The sequence below is a fragment of the Malania oleifera genome, chromosome 5 (assembly GCF_029873635.1).
Source record: "Malania oleifera isolate guangnan ecotype guangnan chromosome 5, ASM2987363v1, whole genome shotgun sequence".
Classification (NCBI taxonomy): Eukaryota; Viridiplantae; Streptophyta; class Magnoliopsida; order Santalales; family Ximeniaceae; genus Malania; species Malania oleifera.
The window spans coordinates 38,174,539-38,195,296 of record NC_080421.1 but is presented as its reverse complement, the minus strand read 5'-3'; the positions used below and the strand labels follow the sequence as shown (position 1 = coordinate 38,195,296).

The following is a 20,758-nucleotide window of genomic DNA, read 5'->3' as shown; positions in this document are numbered from 1 at the left end:
ATACTACTATAACGTACTACATACGATAAAAACTATAAAACTGTACACATATACATAACTGTGTTCTTTCCCTGGGACTTTGTATGTCATGATTTGACCCCTAATGATAGGGTTGTGCGGCCCATAGGCAGGACTTAATCTGGTCGACCCTCTAGATAAGTCAATATACTCTATACTACCTCAGTCTGGCCAAATTGCATCCACTCCTAGGCTCGAGACTGGCTGCTACCTCGTCAAATCGGCCCCCTCAACCCAGCGAACTTGGGAGCTATATACTCTCTGAGCACGGTTGACGGTACCCACACACTATCTATATTAGCAACGGTACCATGCTCTGTAAACTATATCTGTCTATAATATTTTCACAGGGATCTGATACTATATAAGTACATTTATATATATATATATATATCTTTGTCGTTCTCTTCATGTTTTCAAATTAATAATAACGCTATAATTTTGTACTGTAAATACTGTAATATCTGAGTAACTGTAGCATCTTGATGATATACTATATAATTCGTCTTTATAAACAGTCTGTATAATCTGTCTGTATAAACTATGCGCTATGTCATTTAGGAAAACATGGCATTCTGTAAATACTATAATATACTGAACTGAATAAAATCTATATAAATTTGTCTGTTAAATATCTGTGAATATCTGTATATAAATATACTATATAACATGATATGCTGAAACACTATATAAATTCTACATCAGGTAAATATCTACTCAGGCCACACAAACATTAAAACTCTTATTCTGTAAAATCTGTATAATAAACTGGTATATATATGTATCTATGAAATCTCTGTTAATAATCTTAAAACTCCTAACATAACATATTTCCCTTACTTTATCTCTGAAAAGCCCTTATTGTACTTTAGCCCGATACCCGCAAGGTTCCTAGCTTAACATCCTGAAAACAATATCCCCCAGAACAAAACATCAGTATTTTCTTACCTACAACATTTCTTATAACTGAGGGAAAGAAAAATACCAAATAAAATGTCTTACCCTCAGATTGGAACGAAATCCAAACCAACTCCACCAACGATCAACTCCAACAGACTTGCAGAGAACTTCGCCAGGAGCATCGTGGTGGCTTCAAATCGTTGATCCAGCGTAAAACAGGCCTGGAATCGAAGAGAGAAGGGGTGGAAGACATTTTAGAGAGAGAGAGAGAAGGAGTTTCTTGCGCCGATTTTTCATCAAAAGTTCGGGTTTTCACTATTTATAGAGCTGGATTCTTCAACGAGACACATCACCTCGTTGATGAGTCCTTTAATAATTTCGTCGACGAACTTCCCCCTCGTCGATGAATTTCAGACTGTCCAAAAACCCTTCTCGATATCTTCTCGTCAACGAGGCGTGGCTTCGTTGACGAGGTCCCCTTATGCGCTCGTTGATGAATTCCCTGTGTTTGTCGACGAGGCCCTATATAAGAATTTCGGGTTATTATCTCCAAAGTGCAATGTCGTCGACGAACACGAAACGTTCGCCGACGAAGCCTGCTGCCACCTTCTATTTCTGTTTTCATTTCCATTCCTTTTTATTATTTAAAAACCATTATTTTTTAGGTCAGTTACAAGCAGGGTAAGGTAATAGCGTATGCTTCTCGACAACTAAAAGAATACGAGAAGAATTATCCTACGTATGATCTAGAATTAGCTGTTGTGGTATATGCACTGAAGATCTGGTGACACTATTTATATGGTGTGCAATGCGAGATCTTTACTAACCACAAAAGCCTCAGGTACTTTTTCACACAGAAGGAGTTGAATATGAGGCAGAGATAGTGGCTTGAGTTGATTAAAGACTACGATTGCACCATCAGTTATCACCCAGGGAGAGCTAATGTGGTAGCTGATGCGTTGAGTCGGAAGTCGAAACATGCTGCGGTATCTGCAATTGTAGCTCAGCATCACATCAGACAGGATCTGGAGAGCTCAGGTATAGAGTTAGTGTGTCGTGATCGTTAGGCTTTCCTTGCTAGTTTTGTGGTCCATCCGACTTTGTTTGAGTATATAAAAGCCGCACAGGCTAGTGATGCCGAGTTAGCTGAGATTGTAGAGAAAATGCAGCAGGGATTGGTTTCGGAGTTCAACATCTTTAAGGGAGGTGTGTTGAGGTTTGGGACCAGGCTATGTGTTCCAAATGACGATGGGATCAAAAGGACGATTCTGGAGGAAGCGCATCATTCGTTATATACGGTACATCTTGGTAGTACAAAGATGTATCGAGATTTACGCGAGACCTTCTGGTGGAGTGGTATGAAAAGATAGATTGCTCAGTTCATGGAGCAGTGTCTGACGTGTCAGTAGGTGAAAGCTAAACATCAGAGGCCGGTAGGGCCGTTGTAGCCTTTAGCTATTTCGGAGTGGAAATGGGAGCATATTTCCATGGATTTTGTGACCGGATTGCCGCCAGCACCTCACGGGCAGAATGCTATCTGGGTAATCGTAGACAAGTTGATGAAATCTGCTCACTTTCTACCAACGAAGGTTAGCTATCCTTTGAGTAGACTAGCATATATGTATGTGCATGAGATTGTGAGAATGCACGGAGTACCGGTGTCTATTGTATCAGATCAAGATTTGAGGTTTACTTCTCGATTCTAGTCGAGCTTGCAGGAGGCACTGGGACGATGCTTACTTTCAGTAGAACGTTCCACCCCCAAACTGATGGACAGTCGGAGAGGACGATACAGATCTTGGAAGATATGTTGCAAGCTTGTGTGTTAGATTTTGGTGGTAGCTGGCTACAGTTTATGTCACTAGTAGAGTTCGCTTATAATAACAGCTTCCAGGCTAGTATCGGGATGGTACCGTTTGAGGCTCTGTATGGTTGGAGGTGTTGATCTCCTTTGTATTGGGATAATGTTGGTGAACGTCAGGTGTTAGGACCTGAACTTGTGTAACAGGCGTTTGAGAAGGTGGGTTTGATCCGAGAGAGGATTAAATTGGCTTAGAGTCGACAGAAAAGTTACGCAGATGTTCGTTGCTGTGAGTTAGAGTTCGAGGTGGGGGTAAGGTATTTTTTAGGATCACTCCAATGAAATGGGTGATGAGATTTGGGAAAAAGGGCAAGCTGAGCCCGAGATACATCAGACCATTTGAGGTTCTTGAGCGAGTGGGTCAAGTAGCCTACAGGATTGCACTACCCCCAACACTTTCGAGGGTCCACAATGTGTTTCACGTATCCATATTGAGGAGGTATGCGTTGGATCCTTCACATGTTATTAGCTACGAGGATGTGGAGATTGAGGATACTTTAGCGTATGAGGAGATACCTGTTCAGATTCTGAACCATAAAGTTCAGAAGTTTCGTACCAAGGATATACCGTTAAGGAAGGTATTGTGGCGAAATCACGAGGTTGAGGAAGCTTCTTGGGAACTGGAAATGAAAATACGCCAGAAGTATCCACAGTTGTTCTGAGTATGTGTACATTTCTCTACTTTGGGTTGGGATAGGTGGTTAGTTGTTGGGAGTGTATGTTATTGTGAACTCCTGAGATGGTTGTATATGTAACCACGATATTCCTCCGCTATAAGTGAGGGTATGTATATGATGTGATGGGATTGCGTTATGGTAGTCGCCGATTTTCTTCGTTAAGTTAAGTGTATATCTGATTTCATGAATGAGTTAATGAATGAGAGATGGCAAATTTCGAGGACAAAATTTTTGTAAGGAGGGTAGGTTGTAAGAACCCGAATCGTGATAGGTGGGTTTAATTAATTAAGAGTGGGGCGAGATGGTAATTAAATAGGCTTTGTCGACGAAGCTAGAGTTTGTCGATGAAGGCCTTACATTTCTTGTTGACGAGGTGCAAGGGTTTGTCGACGAGAAGAAGCCGAGAGGTTTTTGGGAGTGCGACGAATTTAGAGGCTCATCGACGAGGAGAAGCCGAAGAGTTTCGGAAAAATCGAAAATCCCAAGCTCGTCAACGAGGCCATCGTCTCGTTGATAAGTTGTCTATATGGTCTCATTGACGAGGACGCCATTCGTCGACGAGAAGTGGTCGGGTCAAAGGGCTATAAATAAATATTTTCATTACTTCTCAGCTAAGAAATCTCATTTTCTCTCTCTATCTCTCTAGAAACTTTTCCTACTCTCCATCTCTCTAGATCTTTTCATCATTCGTCGCAAGAATCGTTAATCCGAAGTTACCACGAGGATCATGGAAGGATTCTCTACAAGTTCTATGGATCGGATTTTCAATTCGACTATTTTCGGGTTTTGGCGTAAAATTGAGGTAAGGCTCGATTTTCATTTCGATTCCAGTAGTTTTGTAGAGAATGGAGTCGTGAGTATATTCTGTACTGTACGTTGTAGGTTTTGGAACTTGGTTCGCTATTTAGGGACCTCGAAGTTTGGGATTTGCCATTTGGGGAAAAGGTAAGGGGATTTAGTTTATGTCGGTTACTTTTTAAATCGGACTCGGTAGAACTATGGTTCACGGTTCTGTGTGCGTTTTTATTACTCATTTAGGGGGATCTAATGGGTAAAAACTATGGGTTTTTCATGATTATAGTTTTGGGAAAAAAAGGGGTATTGGGTTGCATCCCTGATTTTGTTGGAAAAACCATATGTATAGAATGATTTATACTGTGTAGTAGGGATGGCCGTGCCTTGACTTTATTTAAACTGTATATGTTTAGAAAACCATGATTTTTAGATTACCAAATGGGTGTGGTATGTTTGGTTATATGAGCATGCATAGTTGTGTTTCGTGGAATGCAATTGGAACTGGGTTATGAGTTGTTCCAGGTACTGAGAGTGTTCGGTTCTATATCCGTGGGCGTATGAAATCGCTAAGCCATGTTTGGCAAGAGTGTCCAGCTCTATATCTGAGGGCGTGAGCCTTATCGGCTGATCACCGAAGGGTGTGGATCCACCAGTTTCTGTCAGTATGATGTCATGGGAGTCTGGGACTAGCCATGTGTCGGTGACGCCATGCATCATGGGTCAGCTACGAGCTGATGCCGGGTTATCACAGGCCGGCTTCGGGCCGAAGGGTGTGACGACACCAGGTTGCTTGATCATGTGTGTGTGTGCTTGTATGCACTGTTGTGAAACTAGTACTGGAACTGTATTTAACTGTGTATGTGTTGGGTATCATAATAACACTCGAATGCCACACACAGATATAACATGTATTCTTCCTTACTGAGAGGTGTCTCACCCCTACTGTACATACATATTTTCAAGTCCTTCGGGTAAGCAGAGCTAGCTTCTTGGTGTAGGAGCGCAGTGGTCGGTGTACCACGGATAGCACTTGGATAAGTGCTAGGACTTTTGTTCTCGGGTTGTCATTTTGGGGTATGCTTGATAACCGAATTTATGTTTTGTGCTATGGAGCCTGGACTCTTGTTGTATAGAATCTGGTATGGTATTGTATGTATATGTATAGAATGACCTTTTTTCGCTGCATATATTCTGTTTTATAATGATGTGTATAGGGTGCCTGGGAACCCCATGGGGTCGGACCCTCATTCATAGTACTGTATCGATGGTATTTTGTATGATATAGGAACATGTTAAGTTACTAATTCACCCCTGGGTCCAATTATCGGGTTCGGGGCGTCACATAGAGAGTTGGTATTAGTTGTTTCCCTCTCTTGCACACTAATTGCAAGATTGAAGGGAGTTGTGTGTGGTCATTTTATACATATTTTCACATCATTTCTTTAGCAAATACTTTCTCATACACATACATTTTGAAAAACTATTTTATGAGAGTTTTGCTTGTTTGATCTTTCCCATAGTATTTAATAGAAAAATATTTGATTGGGAAGATCCTGATTTTAGCTTGCTAGTCTTGTCATTCATATTGCAAGACTTGAAAGCTTGCACACACCATTGGATAAATCTATTGCAAGCTTAAATCCTAAAGTATCTGTTGTGATTGTATTTGATAAATTATTTGTTTGATACTTGATTAGGGTTTTAAGGTATTTTTGGATATTCACTTGTTGAATACACTCTCTTGAACTAAATTTTTCAAGATCTCACCTGAGCATTAAATCCATATCATCCGTGAGTGCATATTTATTTGGACTATATTGTGGTACATATATGCTTGTGTAAAAGTGTTTAAATTGTATGCAAAATTTCATGTTCATTGATTGTATTCCAGGCGTGGCCTGAGGGAGTTTGATCTAGCCTGTAAGGATCAGTTATTAGGGCCTTCTTTACCCTGCAAGGAGAGTGTGTAAATGTTGAGGCCAGCCCCGCTTTAATTTGTTCTAGTTGTAAACGGTGTTACTCCACCCGTTAAGTGAGCCGTAGTGGAATTCTTGTGCTTGTGAGCCAAGGCGGGGACGTAGGCATAGTTTCTGAACCTCGATAACATATCTAGTGTTATCTCTTTTTACTTACTTTGCTATGCATGCTTGAATATTTTAATTGTGTAATTTAAATTTCAGCTACATTTATTATTTCATTTCATTATTTGCTTTAGATTGACCTTAGGTTGTGTAATACTATTACTGGATAATTGACCTAGGGGAGAAGAATTTTTAAAATACCAATTCACCCCCCTCTTAGGATTGCACCAAAGTCAACAATAACACCCCACAACCAATGTCGAAGCACTACAACAGCATAGTCCCAATCTGGGAATACACTTAATTGAAAATACCAACATAGTGGTAACCTATGAGGTCTTTTTCTAGCCCACCAAAGAAGTTCTAAGTTTCAAAAATCGTGAGAAGAGCCTTGTTGAAGGATTCAACCTATTAGGCAGAATAAACAATATAAATGCGAAGTTCACAACAACAACAGCAAGAAAACCATATAGAACAATTTTTAGCGTGTAAAACAATATAATGAGTTTAAAACTCGTGCGTGCTGTATCCTTGCATTCAATCAATTCTTCATCTAGTATTTATAAGCAAATGATCACAATCTAGCCAGCTTTATTAGGTTTTGTAGCAAATGCTTGATGAAGCCGGAAGATCTTTGCAAACGAGTTGATTGTTAAATGTTAGCTGAAGAAAGAAACTTTTAGCTATTTAAGTAATCCTTGATTGATTCTCTCGAGTTTGAATTTTGAACATTAGAGCTTGTCATAGAGGAGTTAGAATATGTATAAGACAATATTGAGTAATATATGGGTCAATATAAACTATAATAATATAGTAAGAAGAGGGAATAATTTACTAATTTGCACAATAAATTTTACATTTAGTCTATTAATGAGCTTGTGACAAAGTTTACATATGAGTACATGAGTATGTTTATTACAATGTCTGTTCATAACTCTATTAATCAGTTTGTTCACGAGTTTATTCAAAAGTCTCACTTTCTGTCCATTTAACCTTCAATAAGTGGTGTGTCCAAGTTAAATAATGGGGCCTATATGAAGGGTCAAGAGGACAAGGTAAGAGCCTCTATAAGAAAATATGGTTAAAATTACCTATACTAAGTATTAAATCAAATTTAAAAGTTTGAGAAGGTAGATTAGTCCATGTATATATATATGTAAAGATCAATATAATGTTTAGTGTCCTCAACAATCAATAATTTTGTATTATGTCCATTAATAAACACTAAAATTTTTGCTAATAATCACACAGTTTTATTTTCAAATTGTCACTAGGGGTGAGCAAACAGTCGGTTCGGCCAGATTCGGTTAATTAACCAAATTAATCGAAAATTTTGGTTAATAAATTTTGTTAACCGAACCGACCGAACAAGGAAAGCTACCCGAACCGAACCTGACCGAATTCCTTTTCAGGTAATTCGGTTAACTGAATCTAACCGAAATAATTAAAATTAATTATTAAAGAATGGAATATGTACCTGAGTCACTTAATCGATCCATCCAACTACTGGAAGGGGGATTTGGGATCGGGATCGGGATGAGAACAGAGAACTGGGAAGTGGGAAGTGGGAAGTGGGGCTTAGCCGCCGGCGCTTAGGGCCTGAGCCTCAAGCAAAGCAACGAAGATTGAAGAGACGATTTGCGAAGAAGGAGAAGGAGAAGTGGAGAAGGACGATCTACTAAGTCTGGCGGAGGGAAACAGAAGAAGGACTGAAATTTGAAGGAGAAGGAGAACTGAGGTCCGAGATCGAGAGGGGAGACTAGAGAGGCTGCGGCGCTGTCCGAGACCGAGAGGGGAGATTGGAGAGGCTGCGGCGCAGAGGAGACTTTGAAGGAGAACTAGAGAAGGAAAACTAAGGGTCTGAGCCTGAGACGCCGAGACGGAGTCATCGAGAAGGCAGAAGCTGCGACGCAGATGAGACTTGAGAGTTAAGAGGACACGAGCAGTTGGCCAGTCGGGGCCGTCTGGCACAGAGGAGAGTGGAGAGGTCTTAGCATATATATATATATATATATATATATATATATATATATATCTATTTTATATTTAAATTTTAATTAATTCTTAATTCGGATAATTCCGTTAACTGAATTAAATTTTTTCATAACCGACCCGATAACCGATTACCCGAAATTTAGCGAACCCATAACCGAACCGACTGACCCCTATTTGTTAACTGAATCGAACCGATCGAAATTGATCGGTTAATTCGGTTAATTCGGGTTTCCCCAAATTATGCTCATCCCTAATTGTCACTATACCACTTGATAAATTCATTTTTGTGGATGTCTAATAATTAGAAATAAAATTAGAATCACCAAAGTTCGTGTTATATTTACACGGCCATGGGCACGATTGGAAATAGGAAGAGAACACGGCTACCCTAAACTCTTTGTTGGAGGAGAGATGGAAAGCTAAGCTTCCTCAGGAAAACAGGCGCTCCCAATGGCGAGCAGAAAGCTGGTTCGAGATTTCCTTCTCGCCAAGCAGCCTCTGTTTAGTCAGTTACTCACTTCTCAGCAGGTTCCTCTCTCGTCCTTCCATGTTCTGTATATTATGATTTCTTGGGTTCCTTCCTCTACGGGAAATTTATGGTTCTTTCTCTATTTAATTTTTTGTACATAATACTGTCCCCTGCGATAGGCTTCAACAGCAAGATTTCGATTGATTTCGAATCATCGTCAATTTAGTGTGTTTAATGAATTCTCCAAGCAAGTGAAGGGGGAAGCTGAGAGGTACTCTCTCTCTCGTTTATGTTTAATTGATACACTGTGATGGTCCTGTTAATATTTAATGATCCCGTGTCTAAGTGTACGTTTGTTTTTCATCTCTAGGATTTTTTTTTTTTTTCTAAAATGAAAGTTGAAGCATGTTACTTAGATGGTTTTGTTCATTAAATGAGTGGTTTCTCAAAGAATTTCCCAAGAAAATTATTTCTTAGGGTTCCATTGGTTGGCATGACATACATGACGGAAATTCCGAAGGGCTTGTTCAGTTATGGTAACAAAGTGGCATTTTTTTTTTTTCATAATTTTTTTGAAAACTGAAAATTGAAAAAGAAAACCACTATCCACAACTAAAGATTCCTTTTTTTTTTTTTTTTTTTTTTTTTTTTCCAGTAAATATGTGAGAGATGGTTTGAGGCAGACTGCAATTAGAGGAGCTTGAGTGGTGTTTCACCGTCACAAAAAAAAGCCATTTTCATGCATTTCAAGCTCAAGTAAATTGTTGCCCCACAAGAAAGTTGCTGCTTTCCCCACATACAAGCATTCCTATTCTAATCAAACACAATCTATGGTGTGATTTGCACATGTCAATATTTCTATGTAGGCATAAGCATGGAAAAATTTAGCATACTAGAAATTTTTGCAAATGCCCAATTCCCCGTACGGATGAAGTTTATTTCTTTCCTTTTTCGTTTTTTTTTTTTGGGTGAAGGAAAAGAGTATCCTTAAGACATTTTTTATTCCATCAAAGAAAAAATTTGAAGCATGAGTCTTTTAGTTCATTTGGTATAAACATATCTCCTGTCAGCTTTGTTCCTTTGTTGCATTAGTTTGTGATCTGTAGAGCTTTATTTGGTTTAGCTGCATGGTTATGTATCGTGTAATTATTCAGGGCTGTTTTTGGTTAATTTGCAGTGTTTTTCCTGGTTTCTCAACATTTCATTGTATTTCTTTATGGTTAAGTTATAATTTTGGAGATATACATGTCAGTTTTAGTTGACTATCTAAGTTACTGTATGAGATGTAAACAATTTGCCTTGTTATGGCTTGAGCTCCTGCAAATATTTGAGGAATCAATCAAACATGTTTCTCTGCACATCTCCGCTTTGTATTTCTCATGCTTGGTTGAGCTAGGTTTCTTCTCTGTAGGTTTTATTACTGATTGGTCCTTTTGCGTCTGCCATTTATTTATTTAATACATGGGTTGTTGTTTGAGACATTATCATATTTCATGTACTTGATGACAGTAACCCAGAATTCCAACAGTCAGTTAAGGAGCTAAAGGAGAAAGCAGGGGAGTTGAAAGAGGTGAAGGAGGACCTTAAAGTTAGGTAATTGTTTTGTGATATAGTCTCTCCATGCCTTCTGTTATTTCTGTTGTATTAGTCGATAGGCTGAGACATACTGTTGTATGTCAAGGCTGGGCAGACTTTTTCAGTGGAGGCCCTGAGATGGTGAACTGGCGAATGCAGAACGAAGCAGACAACTGAGCAGCTGTACAAGCGTGTGGATGGTGTGTGGACAGAGGCTGAAGCTACAGCAAAGAAGGTCTGATTCAGATCTTTTTTAATGTGTTGCAGTGCCCAAGCTAGACTGGCAGATAGTAGCACGTTATTTTGAGCATAATTCTAATTCCTAGTTAGTCTATCTAGGTGTTATTGTTTTCATGATAAGCATTTTATGTTTTAAAAGCACATGGTTTCTGGTGACTTTGAATATGTTTAATTCAACCAAAAAAAAAAAAAAAAAAAAAGGAAGAGAGAACTCACTGTCTGAAATAGGTTGTTTGCAGGTGTCATTAATGTTCGTAGTAGTTCTTCATTTTTCGGATTTTTTTTTTTTTTATTTGTGAAATTGAAATCCCATGCATCTTTGGTCCTAATGTTTCCTTCCATGCTTTCCTGCCTTCACCTTCCAAAATGTTGGTTTTTGCTTTCACTTCCACTCATTTTTGTAGTTTGGGGCTTGAGCCGGCAGTGCTTTTGGTTTGTATTCTTCATGAATGGTTGGGAATAGAATGCCCAATTTTGGCCAAGGAGTAAATTTGTAATAAAAAATTAAACTGATAAGAGGCAAAGCCCTCTCTCTTTCTCTCTCACACACATACAGAGATGCATGTGAGGAGATATTCGCGAGTTCATGGTGGAGGAGGGGATGTCCTTCAATCTCATGCTTGAGGGCGAAAGTGTTGACATCCTTAGTGGCTGAATGTGGCAGGGGGTGGGGGTGAAGGATTTCCATTTCTTGGAGCTAGATGAATTGGTTTGGTTTGTGAATTGGATGGAGTTCTGATTCCAAAGATTGACCTCATCCATGGTTAAGGAAGAAGAGGAAAGAGGACAAGCCTCTCTTGTTCCAGCTGAAGTAAAACAATTTTGGAATATTTATAGAGCTCTAAGAAGTTAACACAGGAGGATGGAGATCAATCACTTTCCTTGAGGGCTATGTTTCAGATCGGTGGTGGATATTTCCTTCGCCACGAAGGAGCTTGGATGAAGGATCTTGCCCAACTTCATACTGAAAATCTTTGGAGGTGTTGTTTATAATTGATCCTTGGTAGAGACTCACTTCCTTCGTCAGCTGCAACACCACCACAAGAGGAGACCAAGGCATTTGAGCCACTGCACCAACATTTCCATAAGGCTTGCATCTGATTTAGTGTTTGCATATGATTTAGTGTTACAACGATTGTGATGGAGCAAAGTGCTGAAGGGTCTCTTTGGGAAGGCAACTGAACCCACTTGCTTGTATGTGCATGTAGTGGAGAAGGGTGAGAACTGTGGGGAATGGCAGCATAGCATTTACAACAAATTTTGAGATAATGATGCCAAGTTGTTCAATAGTTTAAGATGTTTGAGCCAATCTCAATTTGGGCCCTGAATGCAACAATACTTGAGGCTTATTGGGAATGAGATTAAATCCATCCAATATCTTCTGTAAACGCAAGGTACCAACCGTTTGAGACAGCCTGGATGCTTCTTTGTAAGCAGGCTCATCTTGCTTTGTGTAGCCCCATTAAGCCCTACAAGCCCATCAAGTCTAAGTAGCTCCTTTCCATTCATCAGGAGTCTTCTTCCTCTGATGTCATTGAGACATTGAGCTTGCAGAAGCTAGCTGTTATTCTGGAACTAAGGCTGAGCTGCTGAGGTAGCAGAAAATCTGGATGACAGCGAAAATATTTCCGCTTTGAGTATCCAAGAAATGGCTTACAAGAGGTGCTTGAATCTTATATTTTGAAGGGTTTTTTAAGATTTTCTTGCAAATGACAGATTTATGAATAGCTTCAACTCTACATTCATTGCTTTGATTTCTAAAAAGGGTGGGACCATTAGAATTATATGCTTTCTTCCAATCAGCTTAGCCCCTGTTTGGGAGCACTTAAAAAAAGTTCTTATAAAACTTACTACTTAAAATAAGTACTTTTATAAAAAAGTGGCTTTTGTCTTATATTGCAACAAACACATTGTAAAAAGTACTTTTCCAGAACTACATTTTTTTGAGAACTATTTAAGTGAATTTTGAGAAGCAACCTAAGGTAGCTTTTTGGCCTCTTATAGTGGCGCTGTTCATAAACGGGGCTAATTTTGTAAATATAAGAAAGTTTAGTGGTTATTTTATAAATTGAAGATAGTCATATATTATTTTATTATGTTTATAATATATTCATTATTAATGAAAGATAATTCAATTTTGGAATGAAGTAGAAGAACCATCTATTAATTTAAATTAATATTAAAAATTAAAAATACTAATATGATAATCATATATTATAGATATAAATAAAGAACAAAATTATTGTCAATGAAAAAATAAAATTATTTTTACTTAATAATTTTTTTAAGTGTTAATTAAATTTAATAATTAAAATAATTATTAATTAAATTGTTAATTAAAATTATATTATTTTATTATGCATTATAACCTAATAATTATTAATAAAATATAATTAAATTCTGGAATGAAAAAAAGAATTATCTATAAATTTAAATTAACATTAAAATGACTAAAATTTTAATTTAGTTATTAATACTATTTTTAACATAAACTAATGTCATAATCATATATTATAAATGTACATTAATAAAAACATTATAGTTAATTAATAAATAATATTATATTAATTTAGTTAATATATTTAAATTTTAATTAGAAAATTAATATAATTATCAATTAAAATTTTAATTATAAAAGTGTTAATATTTTTATTTAAAATTTATTTAAAAATACATATGAGCTATTATAATTCAACTTTGGATTAAACAAGAACTATTTATTGCTTTAAATTAACCTTAAATGAATTAAAAATTTAAATTTAATTAATAATATTGTTTTTTATCATAATTTAATATGATAGTAATATGTTATAAATATACATTAATAAAAAGATTATTATTAATTAAAATAATAATCTTATAATTATTAATAAAAATAATAATATTATATTATTTTTTAATAGAAAATATTTAAATTTTAATTATAAATAATTAAAATAATTATTAATAAAATATTTAATTTTAAAATAATAATTTTTTTAATTTAAAATATATTTAAAAATAATCATATAGTACACTAATAAAAGTATCCAAATACACTTATTTTAAACACAACTAAACGCCACTTATAACTTTAAGCACTTTTCCAATTCAGCCCTACTTCTAGCACTTTTCCAATTCAGTACTAATTATCAACAATTATTAAATTTAGCACTTTTTCTGAAAAGCACTTTTATATAAGTGGTTCCAAATGATTTTGGAGGAAGCATCTATAAGTTAATCTCCAAGGTACTAGTAATGAGATTCAAATAAATCGTTCAACACAGTTATTGGGCAGCGCGAAAATGCTTTTGTGGTAGTACCCAATGACCCAAGTCAAAGAAGGAGATAAGGAATTGTGTGCAAGCTTGACATGGAGAAGGCTTTTAATCATGTTTGTTGGGATCTTATACTCTATGTATTGGAAAGGATGGGTTTTGGAAACTTATGGTGCAAATGGATTTGGCTATTTATCACTACCCTAACCTACTTGATTTTTATCAAAGGACATCCTTTGGGGATTTTCACTCATCTTGAGGTTTGCAGCGGGAGACTCCAGTTCCAATTCTTTTTCACCTTGGTGCTGGAAATTCTATATTTGCTTCTAACCAAAGCTACCAGAGAAGGGCTCTTGAAATGGACTTAAGGTGGGGAGAAATGGAACGGAAATGGCACTCTCTCGTTCCCTGTTAGCGGGCCATATCTTCTATAGGGTAGAGCTAGCCAATTCTTAATCTTAGGTGCATTCTTTTTTGCTTTGAAGAAGTGTCTGGGTTGAAATTCAAATTGACAGCATCTTTATTGAGCTGCTTAGGGCTTCCTCAAGCTGCCAAAATCAAGTACAAAGTTGTTTGGGAGCCTATTGTTGCTGGGAGCACTAGTATCTTTCTATGTGTGGATGGCTCACCCTTTTTAAGAGTACTCTCTCAAATCTCTTGGGTTGATGACTCACCCTTATTATGAGTACTCTCTTAAATCTCCTAGTGTACTCAATGACCCTCCACATCCTAGATTTGGTTGCCAAAAGACTTGAAAACATTTAAAAAGGTTCTTTGGGGCAACACCCAAGAGGACTTCAGATATCAAATGGTCAATTGGGGATATGTCAAACAATGAGTTCAACTGAGTGGTTTGGGGATCAAATCCCAAAAATTACTTTACCTTCTTTAGCAAAGGTCTTGTCGGAAAATGGCTTTGGAAGTTCATGATGGATAGATATCTTCTTTGGAGAAAATTATTGCTGCAAATATGGCACCGATCATCTCAGGTGTCTAAAGATTTAAGAGAGCCATATGTGTGGCCTTGATGGAAGTTGCCTTTTGACCCTTTTCTTCTTGCAACTCTGGGCAAAGTTTTAGCCATTAATAATTTGCAAAAGAGTGGGAAAACCCTGGTTAACCAATTTTTCCCTGTAAAGAAGCAGCTGAATCTACTCTTGGGATGAAAAACCAGTGGGGTTTTGCTCTCTGGTTGGCCAAACATGGGTTACAGCTGGAGAAGGAAATGTGGGCATGGAATTATGGAAAGGTATCCAATCTGGTGTAAACAGAAAAAAGGCTTTACCTTTTACCCTTTTAACCATTGTTTGGGTAGTGTGGAGGGAGAGAAATAGAAGAGACTTTGAAGGAACAGATTTGTCTTACACATGATGGCTTAGTTTTTTAACTAGCTTCTTTAATGGTTTGTGACTTTCTTATTTTGGAAGTTTTGTCATACAGGTGATACTTTTTCGTTCCTTTGTACTTGAGTGGCACTGCCTTGGTATGTGAATTCACCATCTGTTGAAAAAAAGGAGTAGATCTTCCTCCCCCCCCAAAAAAGCTAAGAACAAGGTCGATTGTCAAACTTAACCTGTTCTGGTTTGATGCTGGTTATTTATGACTCTGCTTAGGGGCCAAATCAAAAAGTGATGGACAAAGCACATAGTGGGTTTGAACTGGATTTTACCAGCTCTAATGGAAAATAAAAGGTTGGGGGTGTGAGTATATTTGAAATTTAGTTTTTGATGGATATTAACCTCCAACTGATACTTTCCACATACACCTTTGATCTTTCCCCACTCTTGATATGCCCACTCACACAAAATGTGTAGCCTTCCCAGCATTGTATTATGTGAAGTTGAGGAAAAAAAAGTGTGATAATGTATCTGGTTTAGTCTACTTTAAGATTTTAGTTTATGATATTTTTAAAACATAATTTGTTACTATAGGCCCCTTGATTATTCATTTGAATACCTCTTCTTTATTTGCAGAAGAAAGAAGATATTGAAATTCTTTGTAATGGTAATGTAAGGCTCTCAGATTTAGTTGTTAAGAACGAGAATTTTCCAGTTTGTGCGAGATTCTATCTAGCTTTTCTTACTTGTTAGAAGGCAGATGTCTTCTATGATAATCTATTCTGGGAAAATCCGGTTAGATCTGTCTTTAAATATGGCAATTATTGAAGGAACTATTTTTGTGAGGCTCTATTTTTTCATGGAAAAATGGTATTCACTGCCAAATTATGTTTGCTTTTCATAATTTCTCAAGTAATTTTGTTGAGTGTAGGTTTCTGCCAATGTGAAGGAGAAGATTTCAGCTGCCACTGAGGAGGTGCCCTTGGCTCCCTGCTAATCAAATAAACAAATAATTGCTGCTGCTATTGAACTACTTAAAGCGTAATAATCATTTTAGTTTTGTTTTGATAATTAGGTCAAAGAGACTCTTGGGGTTGGGAAGCAAGAATCTTCAGGATCCACTGCTTCAGGTAAATTTGAAGCTGATGGAAATGATTCAAGGAAGGAAACATCTAGAGAAGAAAAGCAGCAGCAATCTAGAGAAGAAAAGCAGCAGCAATCTCAAGAAGAAAAGCAGCAGCAATCTCAAGAAGAAAAGCAACAGCAATCTGCGCCCAGTGATTCCGCAGAAACATTATTTGGAAAATTTAAGTCAGCCGTAGCTTCTGTTTCTCCAAAGGTCTCTATGACCTTCCAGAAAATAAAAGAAGCAAAAGCCGTTGATTTAGCAAAGAAGGGTATGGACATTGTAAAGGATGAGTTGAGTGGTAACCCAAGTAAGAGGAAGCGGATGAAGCATGCAGCTTCATCCTCATCAACAGGTGAAAGGAGTACAAGAACTGATGTTGTTATTGTGCCCTCAAAACAATCTCGATGGAGTAAGAAGTGGGAAGCGTTCAAGGAAAAGGTACATTAATCCTTGATACTATTCATGAAATGTTACAAAATTCTTATTCTGACATTTTTCCTTGCCTTGCCTTGCCTGTCACCTGATTTGGAGTTCCCCTTTTTAGATGCAAGGTCATCCTTTGTACAAGCATATCAGTGGGTTAAGTGAGCCAGTTGTGACAAAGAGTCAGGAGGTATATCTATGAAATGCTATTTGTTTACCTTTCCTATTTCTGTCACTTGAAGGTCATGTCATCGTGTTAGCTCTTCTAATTTATGCAGGGCATTAGTTAGCACTGGCCTATCTTTTAGAACTCATTTGAGTAGGAAAAGATAAATATATGTAAAATCTCAGGGCATATTGTATCATTTTCATATAACCAAAAATGCAGTTGAAATGCATTAGTAATACACCGTTAACTGATTTATCTTTATTGAACTTTATTTATTTATTTATTTTTTTGTTTACAAAATGTTAATGTCAATGTGAAGCCTATCATTGTGTGCTCATACATTGATAGCCATATTATGAAAAAAATTGTTACTTTTCAAGGCTTTTGTGGAACTTTTTTGGCAGCAGCAAGCCAGTTTTCGCATGGTTGTGCTGAGAAATGAGAAAGAATTACTCAATCCCTTGTGATATGGATGCAATTCCCAAAGGAACAATGCTTTGGTCAGCAACTTGTTATAGAGCAAAATGTATGCAAGTTTCTAATTAAGATTTAAAATCAATATAATTTTTTTCTGTTAGTATTTCATAAGGAAGGAGGAAGAATAAGAACATTATATAGGCAAAGATATAGTATTAGATAGTGAAAGTTTACAACAACAACAACAACACACACACACACACACAGACACTCTCTCTCTCTCTCTCCCTCTCTGGTGTATCATGGCTCTCTCGATGACGAGGCTGGATCAACTACTTTTGCACCCTAAGTTAGGCTGCTTTGAATCTCACAGGTTGGGGTTTTTTTCTCTTTCTTTTTCAATGGTTATCACTAAAATTCAATGGTAACAATGCGGAGGGAAATCACTGAAACTGATTAATGTAATTCAGTTTTTCCGATTAATGATTTGCGCTTTTAGTCATTTACAGCTGAAGAAAATTTCAAATTTGATTTATTTGGTGGCAGAAAATTAGTGCTTTTGTGTTACTCGGTTTTCTGGTAAAAAACATTCTTTTGTTACATTTTATAAGGGGTGTTTATAGACCCTATGACAAATAAATTTGGTGGTTTTACTTTGTTGGAAAGACTCTTGGAGCAAGTGGTATTCTGCGAATTTTGAATGGGGATAAAGTTTCCAGTTGGTGGCATATCTTCAGAAATTTTGAAGTGGGTGGTGACTCAAGTAGCAAAATTTCAGATAGTAACAGAGAAAACTGGAACAGTTATCATCTGAAGTGCAAAGATTGTGGTTGTAGTTATCTGGTGGAGATAAAAAAGGATGGAACTTTGAGGAGGAATGTGGGTGGGCAGATGTTTTATAAGTTATTGCATAAGCCACAATATGCTGATCTTTTGAGGAGCTGTTCAGCAGTTGGTTTAACCTGGAGGTTTTGACTAGAAATGGTAGATTGGTTGGGTAGATAATCTTGGTTGATTTAAGAAAAGAATTTTTGACTCATGACTCATGAGATCAGGTTCGTCAATAGCAATTTCAATGACACCTTGGTGATCAATGCTTAGGGAAGATGGAGTCATCAATCTTAAGCGAGTGCGATGGTTGTGGTTCGGAAGCTATTGGTGTCTTGTTCATTTCTCATTTTTTTTCCCTCTTATTTTATTTGATTTGCTTCTTGTTGGATTGGTGGATGGGTTTCCATCCATGTGTTTTTGTTCTTTCAATTAAATTCTTTGTTTATAAAAAAAATGATGGGAAAATAACTAAATCGTGTTAGATGAAGACAGAATTGATGTAATTATTGCATGTAAATGTACTTATATAAACCTATGAACATTAAATGATAATTGAAGAATCATGAATGGATATGTTTAATGGAATTTTGGATGGAAACTTAAATGTGCCAAGTGGGGAAAGGTAGGTGAGGTTACAACTTATGAGTGGCTGCTTCATGATTTCAGATTCGTGAATAATCTTAAGTTATGGATTCTTTTCTAGTGTAAACATGTGCTTTTCTTGCTCACACCTTATCGAATATGCATTATAAATTTTATAGTAGTTTTTAAGAACTAGCACACTTCCTAACATTGCCTAAAATCTTTAGTTTTTGTGTAACATGGATGCATTTCCATCATATCTTGCCTTCTTTCTTGATGAATAAATTAGGATTGCTTGTATTTTGAAAATTATTTGGTGATAATAATAATGTTTTTATTTCAGATTTTTGGTGAGTGAGTGAAACTTTATTAGATATAAGTAGCACAACAAACTGAAGCAGCAAAGCTGCAAAAGGACCACACAAGGAGGGACACCCTTCTTAACTGGGAAACTTAGAAGAATCAATAAAACATGGCCACAAAATGGCTGGCCTAAAGAAGTAAAGAACACAATGAAGAAACCCTCAACTGTATCTCTGCACCCCAAAAATAAAGAGGAAAAAATAAAACACGAGGGAAAAACTGTTAACAGCAATCAGAAGGAAGAAAACAGCTTACAGCAGCAGCAATATGTAGCTTCTCCCCCACCCAAAGTTTAGGAGACTACTTTGTAAATAAAATCAGTGTGCTGTTTCCATCAATTTTCACATCTATCTTGAATATGGAAAAGAATTTAATATTCTAACAACCCAAACTATACTGCTAGTTAAAGTATATGATTGGTTGGTACTGATTCCTGAAGCTTTTGTTGTCTCTTTCTTTATATATTGTGGGCTGCAGCTGCTGCTCAATGATATTCTTTTTGAGGTTTGGTAGTCTTACTGGTGTATGATGATAATAATGTAGTCTCATATCTCTTATTAAATTTATTATTTGAAAATTATGCATTACTAAAATGGTAGAGATTAGAAATATTGTAGTATCTTTAAATAAAGGCAAAGGTGATACTTGAGGCTGCGCTATTATTGTACTACTGTATGGGTTTTAAAATGTGTCTGGGGCCAAAAATTGACACTCATAGACTCGTAGTTAGGCATTGGAAAATCAGGTTTGCTGCTGGGTAGATCAATCTTTGGAGTTACTGCCTTAATTGTACATAGAAATTTTTTTTGAAGAAAATGTCCAGTTCGTAAAATATTTGCGATTTAGGAAAAGTTTATGATTGGGTCTTTTGTGAGGTTATGTGGTGGATTTAAAAAATGAATGGGCATCAGCTAGATGTATTAATCTCTGGTTAATCTTGTTTATAGGATGTACAATGAAGTCGTAAATTGAGCAATGCGATTCTTTTACCTGCTGTACGCTCGCATTGAAGAGCTCTAAACACTGGTGTATATATATATATATATATATATATATATTTCCAGATTCCGAAGAGAATTCATTGAAGGGAAACAAGGGGTGCCACCCATGTACAGGCAGTGTCACAAGAAAAAATCACCAGTGATACAAGGTGTCAAAAAAGTAGAGAATTGTATCAGCGTCTATCATCTACAAGCCATTGCACCAACTCATTTGAGTGGCAGTCCATCAGTCTTTGATCATAAAAGGTGACGTAGCTGATCCTTCGAAGGTCTTCTATTTCTTTCCCTCCACACGATCCAAAAAATGTTAAGTGAAATTAGAGACAGGGCTTTCCTTCTTTCTTTACTTGTATGTTGCATATATACGGTATACTTCTTGATAGACAATTAGTCCACTCATTCCACTCCAACCCAGGTCTAGCAGCGACAATTTTTCTCCAAAGATGCCTCTTCTCAATCATAAAACTAAAATCCACTTCCCAAGAAGGGACTTATTTAAAAGAGTGATGATCATAGAGGATATTTTTTGAATATCTTACCAGTGTTCAGATTTTGAGCTGATTATTGGTTTAGGAATTAATTTGGCAAGTGGGATTGGGGCTATTAATGTTAGTTCACCTAGGGAGTAGGAATTGACT

At 36.8% G+C, this 20,758-nt stretch overlaps 1 protein-coding gene across 2 annotated transcripts in view; it reads left to right on the top strand.

Annotated features, from left to right (window-relative positions):
* The first annotated feature begins 8,688 nt into the window (after positions 1-8,688).
* The window catches only part of LOC131156170 (mitochondrial import inner membrane translocase subunit TIM44-2-like), a 47,756-nt gene continuing 35,686 nt past the window's right edge, over positions 8,689-20,758 (top strand). Inside the window, exons 1-7 of one of the 2 annotated variants that reach the window (XM_058109633.1) lie at positions 8,689-8,855; positions 8,976-9,067; positions 10,306-10,389; positions 10,531-10,606; positions 16,137-16,181; positions 16,281-16,772; positions 16,879-16,947. In XM_058109633.1, the coding sequence (XP_057965616.1) occupies positions 8,778-8,855; positions 8,976-9,067; positions 10,306-10,389; positions 10,531-10,606; positions 16,137-16,181; positions 16,281-16,772; positions 16,879-16,947 (936 nt within the window). In that variant the 5' untranslated portion in view covers positions 8,689-8,777. The remainder of the gene's footprint in view (positions 8,856-8,975; positions 9,068-10,305; positions 10,390-10,530; positions 10,607-16,136; positions 16,182-16,280; positions 16,773-16,878; positions 16,948-20,758) is intronic. The other variant, XM_058109634.1, reaches the window with a different exon arrangement.